This window comes from Mirounga leonina, unplaced genomic scaffold, assembly GCF_011800145.1.
Source record: "Mirounga leonina isolate KUSES-001 unplaced genomic scaffold, KU_Mleo_1.0 Mir_128, whole genome shotgun sequence".
NCBI classification, from domain to species: domain Eukaryota; kingdom Metazoa; phylum Chordata; class Mammalia; order Carnivora; family Phocidae; genus Mirounga; species Mirounga leonina.
In genome coordinates this window covers 4,783,856-4,796,483 of record NW_023270320.1, presented here as the reverse complement: position 1 = coordinate 4,796,483, position 12,628 = coordinate 4,783,856, and the positions used below count along the sequence as shown (strand labels likewise).

General features: G+C 40.3%; 1 protein-coding gene across 1 annotated transcript in view; it reads right to left on the bottom strand.

The window, feature by feature from the left end:
• Positions 1–327: 327 nt before the first annotated feature.
• LOC118009784 (disintegrin and metalloproteinase domain-containing protein 18-like) overlaps positions 328–12,628 on the bottom strand; it is a 188,548-nt gene continuing 176,247 nt past the window's right edge. The window contains exon 20 of the mRNA XM_035003823.1: positions 328–460. Coding sequence (XP_034859714.1) covers positions 328–460 — 133 coding nt within the window. The remainder of the gene's footprint in view (positions 461–12,628) is intronic.

The window sequence follows — 12,628 nt, the reverse complement described above, 5'->3', positions numbered from 1 at the left end:
GTGAATTGTTGGATATAAGATTTTATCAGTTTGTTTCTTATGCATAACAAACCAGTTCAACATTTAGTGGCTTAAAAAAGAACCCTATTTGTTTAGTTCTCAATTCTACAGGTTGGTGCTTTAGGCTGAACTCATTTATACTACTCTTCTGGTGTTGTTTGGGTTTGACTATTCTGAGTTGGCTTGCTCACCTATCTGTAGAATTCTGTTAGGCTGGTTATTTCCAGATAATGCAGTATATGCCCAATGGTCCTAAACCCATTCTTGCACCTCATTAACTTTAAAATGAGTGCACTGGTCTAATAAAATATTGTCTAGAAACCATTGTTAGTCAATCAGGTATTTTTGAATACCTATAGTGGTGCTGGCAGAGGCATTGCTATCCAGGAAAGCAAACTCTTGTTCATGATAGGCATCAATTCCTACAAGGACAAAAGTTGTTAACCTTTCTCCCTTAAGTCTAAAAGAAAAAAAAAAGGGACATAAATAACCAACTAATGAAGTTGCTGGTTGATTTCAAGGGATAGTGTTATACCAAGGCCTCTCACTGACATCTAGTTATGGGGGAATTTAGCAGAGGCAATAGTTAAATACTGTATGGATAGAAGTCTGTGCTGTTGAACTTACTCTTAGCCTTAATCTATTTATCCATAGCCATTCCATGTTTAAGCAATACTGTTGGGCTTATTTTTAGCCTTCATCCCTGAATCCATGGCAATTCCATATTTAAGTATCAAGATCAAATCTTGACTAACATCCTCTGGATTGATCATCCACTATAACTAGTAGTTGAGTGCCTCCTCTGTGGTGTATGTTCACTGGTGCAAATTAACAGATGGTCATAAGTCCACTCACATCTATCTCTTTGAGGTCTCCTTGTCTATAATATCAATATCTCCAAGCCCCTGATTAACCATCAGAGATATCTGCCACTGTTTAAGAGTCTATGTACATAATTATATGAAGGCATTTTCCCCCTTCATACAAAGTTATAAAGAAGTATGCTATTCAGTTTGCCTGCTTGGAAGATTTTACCTCACCACATTGCTCAGAACCACTCTTTTTTTTTTTTTTTTAAGATTTTATTTATTTGTCAGAGAGAAAAAGATACAGAGCACAAGCAGGGGGAGTTGCAGGCAGAGGGAGAAGTAGACTCTCCACTGAGTGGGGACCCTGATGCGGGACTCTATCCCAGGACCCTGGGATCATGACCTGAGCTGAAGGCAGATACTTAACGGACTGAACCACCCAGGCATCCCAGAACCACTCTTTGTATGAACTTTGAATGTGGCAACAATATTTTCAGTTGAAACAAAGATATCAGTCTATAACTGTCTGTCTCCTAAGACAAAAATCACACCAATAATTTAAACAGAAGAATTTTTATTTTATTTTATTTTTTTATTCTTATGTTAATCCCCATACATTACATCATTAATTTTAGATGAAGTGTTCCATGATTCATTGTTTGTGTATAACACCCAGTGCTCCATGCAGAATGTGCCCTCCTCATCACCCACCACCAGGCCAACCTATCCTCCTACCCCCCTCCCCTCCAGAACCCTGTCTGTCTTTCAGAGTCCATCGTCTCCCATGGTCCATCTACCCCTCTGATCTCCCCCGCTTCATTCTTCCCCTCCTGCTACCCTCCTCTTCTTTTTTTTTTCCCAACACATACTGCACCATTTGTCTCAGAGGCACAGATCTGAGATTCAACAGTCTTGCACAATTCACAGTGCTTACCAGAGCACACACCCTCCCCAGTGTCCACCACCCAGTCACCCCATCCCTCCCACCCCACCCCCCACTCCAGCAACCCTCAGTCTGTTTCCTGTGATTAAGAATTCCTCATATCAGTGAGATCATATGATACATGTCTTTCTCTGTTTGACTTATTTCACTCAACAGAATACCCTCCAGTTCCATCTACGTTGCTGCAAATGGCAAGATCTCATTCCTTTTGATGGCTGCATAATATTCCATTGTATATATATACCACCTCTTCTTTATCCATTCATCTGTCGATGGACATCTTAGCTCCTTCCACAGTTTGGCTATTGTGGACATTGCTGCTATAAACATCGGGGTGCACGTACCCCTTCGGATCCCTACTTTGTATCTTTGGGGTAAATACCCAGTAGTGCAATTGCTGGATCATATGGTAGCTCTATTTTCAACTTTTTGAGGAACCTGCATACTGTTTTCCAGAGTGGCTGCACCAGCTTGCATTCCCACCAACAGTGTAGGAGGGTTCCCCTTTCTCCGCATCCCCGCCAACATCTGTCGTTTCCTGACTTGTTAATTTTAGCCATTCTGACTGGTGTGAGGTGGTATCTCATTGAGGTTAAGATTTGGATTTCCCTGATGCCAAGCGATATTGAGCACTTTTTCATGTGTCTGTTGGCCATTTGGATGTCTTCTTTGGAAAAATGTCTGTTCATGTCTTCTGCCCATTTCTTGATTGGATCATTTGTTCTTTGGGTGTTGAGTTTGATGAGTTCTTTATAGATTTTGGATACTAGCCCTTTACCTGAGATGTCATTTGCAAATATCTTCTCCCATTCTGTCGGTTGTCTTTTGGTTTTGTTGACTGTTTCCTTTGCTTTGCAAAAGCTTTTTATCTTGATGAAGTCCCAATAGTTCATTTTTGCTCTTGCTTCCCTTGTCTTTGGCGATGTTTCTAGGAAGAAGTTGCTGCAGGTCACATCGAAGAAGTTGCTGCCTGTGTTCTCCTTTAGGATTTTGATGGACTCCTGTCTCACATTGAGGTCTTCCCACCATTTGGAGTCTATTTTTGTGTGTGGTGTAAGGAAATGGTCCAGTTTCATTCTTCTGCATGTGGCTATCCAATTTTCCCAACACCATTTGTTGAAGAGACTGTCTTTGTTCCATTGGACATTCTTTCCTGCTTTGTCAAAGATGAATTGACCATAGAGTTGAAGGTCCATTTCTGGGCTCTCTATTCTGTTCCATTGATCTATGTGTCTGTTTTTGTGCCAGTACCATGCTGTCTTGATGATGACAGCTTTGTAATCGAGCTGGAAGTCGGAATTGTGATGCCGCCAGCTTTGCTTTTCTTTTTCAACGTTCCTCTGGCTATGCGGGGTCTTTTCTGGTTCCATACAAATTTTAGGATTATTTGGTCCATTGCTTTGAAAAAAGTGGATGGTATTTTGATGGGGATTTCATTGAATGTGTAGAGTGCTCTAGGTAGCATTGACATCTTCACAATATTTTTTCTTCCAATCCATGAGCATGGAACGTTTTTCCATTTCTTTGTGTCTTCCTCAATTTCTTTCATGAGTATTTTATAGTTTTCTGAGTACAGATCCTTTGCCTCTTTGGTGAGATTTATTCCTAGGTATCTTATGGTTTTTGGTGCAATTGTAAATGGGATCAACTCCTTAATTTCTCTTTCTTCTAAACAGAAGAATTTTAATACAAAAATTATTAACTAGCAAAAGGTGATTACTAAAAAGGATAAAGATGAAGTCAAAAGAACACAGTAATAACAATGTAGAGAGCATCTACTAACAATAGGGCTGAAGAAGAGTAGCTATAGAAGGAAAATATTTAGAAAGGCCAAAATTCAGACCTCATTGGTATGTGGTTGCAACTCATTGATGATGGAGAAGATCACTCTATTGCCCTAGACCAGAGCTGGTCCACATTTAGCAGACAGATATTTACAAAGGAGAAACCACAAGATATTACTGGTGAGCAAGAAGCTTCCAAGCAGTGTGCCAGAAGACTAACCAGGTAGCTGTAATCTTGTGTTGTCAAGCAGGAAGTCTTGTGTTGTCTTATTGGGGTATCAGCAGGCCAAAGCTGCTGAGCAGGAAACCACCCAATCAGATTTAAGGAAAACTGACCAGCCATTGAGCACCACTGAGTAACCTACATACTACAGGCAACCGTGTTGTGGGAATAGGGAGAAAAGAACACCTGGACCAGGAGAAGCTGTTCCTTTTCTAGTTTTCCTCTTGTGACTTTTACGGTTAATATCAAACATTCTGCTAGCTGGTTATTGTCCAGATTCAGTATCACAAAGCAAGAGTAAGAAAGGCAGATGTGGGGCTGAGAGACAATAATTTGATAACTAGCATCATCTACCACTTTGGCAATTCAGCCTCTACATTCATCTTTCTCCACACTTGAATTCCATAAAACAACAAAACAGCTATATGACTTTACCTAACAAAATACAACTATCCTTCATACAAATGTATTTCTTACTCTTTCTAAAAAAAAATGAGAGGAAACAAAATATCAACAATCATTATATATATCATTGGCTATATTAATTATTCCTAAAATACTGAGTCACAATATTTGCTCAATATTTTGTCTTCTAAATACTAAATTTTAATTTTAATTTTTTTCCATTAGTGGAGGTTAACTTTAAGTTTAGTAAATTTTAATTTTATTTTTATTTTTTCCATTAGTGGAGATTAACTTTAAATTTAGTGATCCAGCAGTTGTTTATCTCTCTTTTTCTCAGCTTCTTTATTTTCCATCATTTGGTCTTCTATATCACTGATTCTCTCTTCTGCCTCATTTATCCTAGCAGTTAGTGCCCCCATTTTTGATTGCACCTCATTATTAGCCTTTTTGATTTTGACCTGGCTAGATTTTAATTCTTTTATTTCTCCAGAAGGGTTTCTCTAATAACTTCCATGCTTTTTTCAAGCCCAGCTAGTATCTTTAAAGTGATGTTTCTGAACTCTAGATCTGACATTGTAATAATGTCCGTATTGACTAGGTCCCTGGCAGTCAGTACTACCTCTTGTTCTTTTTGTTTAGGTGATTTTTTCCATCTTGTCATTTTGTCCAGAGGAGAATAGATAAATGAGAGAACAAAATGCTAACAGGGTAACAACGTCCCCAGAAAATATACTCTAAACAAATCAGAAAAGACCTGAAGCCGGGGGAAAAGAAAGGGAAAGAAAGAAAAAAGAAAAAAAAAAAGAAAAAGAAAAAGATAAAAACAAACAAAAACAGAACAAAACAAAAAAAACAGAATATGATCAAATATGATCAGGCTGGTGCATAGATCAGTGCCACACACTAGATTTTGGGTGTATTTTGGTTAGAAGAAAGTGCCTCCCAAAATTTTAAAGAAAAACTTATATATGTACAAAAATAAGGGTAAATATGATGAAGGGATGGAATATGACTGTAAAGATGAAAATTATAAAAGATTTTATAAAAGGAATTAATATGATAAGAAGTTGTTTAAAAAAAGAAGAGGATTCAAAAAAAAGTGAGAGAATGTGATCAGTCAGGAAACTAGAACAAAGCCATACATTAGAGATTCAGGGTATATTTTGGTCTGTTAGAAGAAACTGTATCCCCAAATTTTAAAGTCAGAAAAACATATATACCAAAAATAAGGTTAACTACTGTGAAGGGATAGAATATGACTCTAAAAATGAAAAATAAAAAAGATTTTTTTAAAAAGGGATTGATAAGATGTTGGTTGAAAAATGGAAAAAGAAAAATTCAAAAAAAAAAGTTAAAAAAAAATTAAAAAATTAACTTTGAAAGACTAAAGAACCATGGTAAAAAAGCCATGAATTCTATGTGCTGCATTCCCCCAGTGCTGCCATTCTGCCATTCTCATTGATCGGTAAATTTGGTCTTGGCTGGCTGTTCTTGTTGATCTTCTGTGGGAGGGGCCTGTTGCTATGGTTCTCAAATATCTTTGCTGGGGCAGAATTGCCCCACCCTTACTAGGCTAAGTAATTTGCTTGGGTTTGCTCTAAGGAGCTTTTGTTCCCTGCAAGCTTTCTGTAGAGTTCTGGAGGACGAGAGTGAAAATGGCAGCCTTCCAATCTCCACCCTGGAGGAGCTGAGAACTTGGGGTCCCACTCCTCAATGAGCCCCCAGAGAAAAGCAGTCAATCGCTCCTGTCTCCCCCGTCTCCGGCTGCACTCCATGCTCACCTGGCCTGTGACCGAGCATTTCTATCTCTGGCACATGACCCTGTTTGGAGTCTCCAAACCCAGCAGAGTCCTGGGGTGTGGTGCCGCACTGCTCCTCCCAGTGGAGGACGTGGAGTCTCCCCGGATCTGCCACTTGTTGGGTACCTACTGGAGGAGCAGTGGCCTGACTGTGCTGTGGATCCCGGTTTATGGGAACCCCGAGCTGAGAGCCCACTTCTCAGATCCTTCTCCACAGCTGGCTTCCCCACTCCAATATGTGGGAGCTCTGCCACACTCAGGCACCCCCCGGTTTCTGTGACCCCAAGAGTCCTGAGACCACACTGTCCCAGCCAGGGTTCCACCCCTAGCTTAGCCACCAGAGCCACGTCCCTCAGTGGAGCAGACTTCTAAAAGTTCTGATTTTGTTCTCTGCTGTTTCTATCTCTTGCCAGTAGTGGCTGATGGAAGCCCCCTCCCCTGCCATTTATCTTCCTGAATATTGCCTCAGATTCACGTCTCCACACGTCCTACCTTCCAGCAAGTGGTCGCTTTTCTGTTCAGAGAGTTGCTGATATTCTTTTCTTTGATCTCCTGTTGAGTTCGTAGGTGTTCAGAATGGTTTGATCCCTATCTAGCTGAATTCCTGGGACCAGATGAAATTTAGGTCTTCTACTCCTCTGCCATCTTGCTCCTCCCCCCATAAATGATTATTTTTTTATTCAAGCAAAATAATCATTTGTTTGACACTATAGTTGCAAAAATTTTTGAAGGGTTTTGAAATTTGTATTTTTTTTCAATTTTTCAGATATAATGAAAAATGTAAACTTAAAAATAATAAAATTAACCTCCACTAATTTGTTATAAAATAATAATGGGAAAAATAGATAATATGTAAAATTAATTCATATTCATAACAAGCAAAGATAAAATATGTAAAGCTACTACAGCTATCATTTTTGTAATTAATCATATGGCCACAGTTGATTATCTACGATTTCCTTCTTCCACTACCAATTTCATAATTATGTTTTTTACACACAGAACATTGACTGGAAATCTTACCTAGTAAAGTAACCTAAACTTTCATTTATAAAGTATCTAAATTCTTAGTAGCTCTGCATTTTTTTATTGTTGTAGTTTTCTTGAAATATTTACAGTTGCATTCAAAGGAATAAGTGGTGACCCCAGATAATTTCCTGGATTTTCAACATTATCCCATGTGCCTTCATTGTGTAACAGCATTCAATTTACCCTTGGTAATCAGGATCAATTAATACACTACATAGAGTAATACATTTTTCTACATTTTCAATGGCATATGAAGCCTCAAGTGACAAAATGACAGACTCATCTTCCAATTCAAAGGAAGCAATGTTATGTCTTCTGGTGGAAACTAGGACATAAAAAAAAATCAATGTTTTAGTGATAGAAAATAGAAATTTTATGAGCAGGTTAATAGAAATAAATGTAAAAGGAACGACTTTAATTTCCAATCTTTATTTCCCAGACCCACATATTATGCTTATGAGGGAGACAGCACAACACAATGACCTTTAAAAAAAAAAATTAAGTAAGTTTTACACCCAACATAGGATTAGAACTCATGACCCTGAGATCAACAGTCATATGCTCTACTGACTGAGCCAGGCACCCCCAGAATGACCTCTGATTTTGAGAATATACTGCATCCTGGTTCCAGTCCAAGATGTTGATGTAGGAAGACCTCTAATTCACCCATTCCATGGAACAACCCACATTACACCTATATATAGAACAATTCTTCATGAAGAACTGAGGGCCAACTGAACAGCTTCTGTACAACAAAAGACAGAGAAAGCAGCAAAAGAGAATAGCAAGAGAGAAAAAGACATGTTAACAAAGGGAAACCTCACCCTCTATAGTGTGAACTGCAGTGGGAAGGAATAGTACTGAGGGACTGAGAACAGATTCCTCTGTCCTAGGACATAGAAAAAAAGGTACAGTTTAAAAGAACAGCTAGCATAAAAAAGAGATAACACTAGAACTCTGCCAAACAGCTACACTGTGCAAGAATGTTCTCTGAGTCAGAGGGATGGCAGAATGACACAACTTACATTCCCACTCCAATTTAAAAGGCCAGACCAGAGCAGGGTCCACATATTAGCAGGTCTGGTCAACACTGCAAACTTTCAGCTTCCCCAGGCTCAGGGTCTACAAGCCCATGCCAGCCTCAGTTGCACTAGGGCACAGAGAGAAAGTCACAATTTAAAAGGGCTAAGGAGCTGTGAGAATTCCCTGTCCTCCTCCATCTTAAAAACCCAGACTGGAACGGCATCTGGTGGACACATCAAACTTCCCTCAATGAGCCCCAGGTGCCTAGCCCACACCAGCCCCCACCATTTCATCAATGTGGCCACAAAATGGTACACACAGGGAAACACCTGGGTAGTGCTCACTATAGCCCCAGTCTTTGTGTCAAGGTGACACAGGGACAAATCACTCCAGAAAATTCTAGGGTCACACAACTTTGGTTTCAGGTGGCTTGCTAATGCACTCCCAGTGCAGAGTGCTCAAGAACCTTGTGGCTGAAGTCTGCCTCAAATCCAGCCACCCTACCAGGGCACTTCTGCACACTGTCCTGGGAACCCAAGGTCTGTGCCTGCATTGGTTTCAGACACCCTGCCAGGGAACTCCCTATATGGAGTGCCCTGGAACACTCCTGCCTGCACCAGCCTCAGCTCTAGTTGCTCAGCCAGGTCACTCCCTGTGCTGAACACACTGGGACATGTGGCTTTCACCTAATTCAGCTTCAGTTGTCCTGACAAGTTAACCCCTGTGTGGAACACCCCAGGACATCCTGGCCTATACCTCACCACAGTGCTAGTCACCCCTTCAAAGCACCCTCTGTATGGAGAGTCCTAGAATACTCTAGTTTATATACACTTCAGCTTCAGCTATTCTAACAGGGTACCCTCTATGTGTAGGGCCCAGGATCCCTCAACTTGCACCCACTTTAATTTGAGTTATTATACCAGGGCACCCTCTGTGCAGAGAGCCCAGACCTCCAGACTCACACACCACCTCAGCTCCAGCTGTCCTGCCGAGTGCCCTTAGAGCATAGAAACCCATGACATGCTGGCCTGCACTCACTTCAGCTGTCCTGACAGGTGCCCACTACATGGAAAGCTTCAGGACTCCCACCCTACAACAGCTATTGCTCCAGCCAGCAACAAAAGTCACCAAGCATATACAGTCTACATAGAGGATGACCATACACAAGACCATTCCTTCAAGTTTAGAAGGAGTTGGTCCACCTAATCCGTAGAAACAAACAGATAAAGCCAAGCAAAATGGGGAGACAGGTATATGCTTCAAAATAAAGAATAAGAAAAAATCCTCATAAAAAGTCTAAATGAAATGGAGATAACCAATATGCCTGATAAGTAATTTAAAGTAAAGATCATAAAGATGCTCACTGCACTGGACAGAAGCGTGGGAGAACTCAGTGAATCTTCAATAAAAATATAGAAAATATGTAAATCAGGGTGCCTGGTGGCTCAGTTAGTTAAGTGTCTGCCTTCAGCTCAGGTTATGATATCAGGGTCCTGGGATCAAGTCCTGCATTGGGTTCCCTCCTCAGCGGGGAATCTGCTTCTCCCTCTGCCCCTCCCCCCATGCTCATGCTCAGTCTCTCTCTCACAAAAATAAATAAATAAAATCTTTAAAAAAATAACATAACAGGGTTGAAGAATACAATAACTGAAATAAAAAAAAAAAAAACACACTAGAGGGAATCAACAGCAGATTAGCAGATGCAGAAGAACAAATCAGAGATCTGGAAGATAGGATATTGGAAAGCACCCAGCTGAACAGCAAAAAGAGATCAGAATTTAAAAATGAGGGTAGGTTATCTTTTGGACAACATCAAACAAATAAACATTTGCATTGTGGGAGTCCCAGAAGAACAGGGAGAGAATGGGATAGAAAATTTATCTGAAGAAATAATAGCTGAGACAAGAGAAGATGGCCATAGAGTAGGAAGACCCTAGGCTGGTCTGATCCCACAAACACAACAAGATAACTATCAAATCATTCTAAATACTCCAGAAATCAACCTGAAGACTGACAGAACAAACTCCACAATTGAGGGATAGAAGAAGCTACACTGAAATAGGATTTGCAGACACGTGGTTTAGGGGAGAAATGGATCATGGGTGCTGTGGAGAGGAGAGAGCCATTGTTGCAGAGAATGGTGAGAAAGAGTTGAGCAAACAGGGGAACACAAAAAACATTTTCCCAAAGCCATTGCCTGGGAAAACAGTGAGGGACTGATTTTCATGAGTTCTTGCAACCAACAGGGCTTAAAGCCTGGAGTTTTAAAGGTCAGCAGGCATGGTAGGGATCCTGCCCTGATGGCACTGCCCTACTCCTGGAGAGAAGGCTGGCAAATAATCCTGGGCAGATGGCATGGAAATAGCAATTTGAAGAATGCCTGGCACACAGCAAGATTATCTTCCAGATCTCTCAGTTTTTTCCCCATTGAGGATGATTAATTAGTTGTTTTTTTTTTCATATATGGCCTTTAATATGTTGAGGTATGTTTCCTCTAACCCTACTTTGTTGAGGGTTTTTATAATGAATGAAAGGTTTACTTTGTCAAATGCTTTTTCTGTATCTATTAAAAAGATCATATGGTTCTTAACCTTTCTTTTATTAATGAGGTGTAATGAGGCACAGGCTCTCAGCTCGGGGTTGCCATAAACCATGATCCGCGGCACAGTCGGGCCCCTGCTCCTCCAGCAGGGACCCAACAAGTGGCAGATCCAGGGAGACTCCCCTTCCTCCCCCGGGAGGAGCCGCGCGGGAGTGCACCGCTGGGATCTGCTGGGTTTTGAGACTCCACCCGGGGTCGGGTGCCAGAGATAGAAACGCGCAGTCACAGGCCGGGTGAGCACCGAGTGCGGCCGGAGACCGGGGAGACGGGAGTGACAGACGGCTTTTCTCTGGGGGCTCACTGAGGAGTGGGGCCCTGAGTTCTCGGCTCCTCTGGGGCAGAGATTGGGAGGCCGCCATTTTCACTCTCGTCCTCCAAAGCTGTATGGAAAGCTTGCAGGGAACAAAAGCTCCCGAGAGCAAACTTGAGCAGATTACTTAGCCCGGACTGGGCAAGGGCGGGGCAATTCCGCCTCCAGGAAAGACATTTGGAAACCACGGCAACAGGCCCCTCCCCTAGAAGATCAGTGAGAACAGCCAGCCAAGACCAAGTTTACCGATCAATGAGAACGGCAGAACTCCAGCGCTAGGGGAACACTGCACATAGAATTCATGGCTTTTTTACCATGATTCTTTAGTCTTTCAAGGTTAATTTTTTTTTAACTGTCTTCTTTTCTTTTTCTTTTTTTTTTTTTTGAATTTTTCTTTTTCCATTTTTCAACCAACATCTTATCAACCCCTTTTCTAAAAAACATTTTTATTTTTCATTTTTAGTCATATTCTATGCCTTCATAGTAGTTACCCATATTTTTGGCATATATATATAAGTTGTTCTCTCTTTAAAATTTTGAGATAGTTTCTTCTAACAGATCAAAATATACCCTAAAACTCTACTGTATGGTTTTGTTCTACTTTCCTGCCTGATCACATTCTCTCCCTTTTTTTTTCTTTTTTTTTAAATCCTCTTCTTTCTTTTTTCAAATGACTTATCAATTCTTTTATAAAATTTTTTATAATTTCCATCTTTACAGTCATATTCCATCCCTTCATCATATCAACCCTTATTTTTGTACATATATAAGTTTTTCTTTCTTTAAAATTTTGGGAGGCACTTTCTTCTAACAGACCAAAATACACCCAAAATCTAGTGTGTGGCACTGATCTATATACCAGCCTGATCACATTTGATCACATTCTGTTTCTTTTTGTTGTTGTTGTTGTTTTGTTTTGTTTCTTTTTGTTTGTTTTTATCTTTATCTTTTTCTTTTTCTTTTTTCTCTCTTTCCCTTTCTTTTCCCACTGCTTCAGGTCTTTTCTGATTTGTTTAGAGTATATTTTCTGGGGACGTTGTTACTCTGCTAGCATTTTGTTCTCTCATTAATCTATTCTCCTCTGCACAAAATGACAAGACGGAAAAAATCACCTCAACAAAAAGAACAAGAGGTAGTACCGACTGCCAGGGTCCTACTCAATACGGACATTAGTATGATATCAGATCTAGAGTTCAGAAACATCACTTTAAAGATACTAGCTGGGCTTGAAAAAATATGGAAGTTATTAGAGAAACCCTTTCTGGAGAAATAAAAGAACTAAAATCTAACCAAGTCGAAATCAAAAAGGCTATTAATGAGGTGCAATCAAATATGGGGGCGCTAACTGCTAGGATAAATGAGGCAGAAGAAAGAATCCGTGATATAGAAGAACAAATGATGGAAAATAAAGAAGCTGAGAAAAAGAGAGATAAACAAGTACTGGATCATGAGGGCAGAATTCGAGAGATAAGTGATACCATAAGACGAAACAACATTAGAATAATTGGGATCCCAAAAGAAGAAGAAAGAGAGAGAGGGGCAGAAGGTATAATGGAGCAAATTATAGCAGAGAACTTCCCTAATTTGGGGAAGGAAACAGGCATCAAAATCCAAGAAGCACAGAGAACCCCGCTCAAAATCAATAAAAATAGGTCAACACCCCAACATCTAATAGTAAAACTTACGAGTCTCATAGACAAA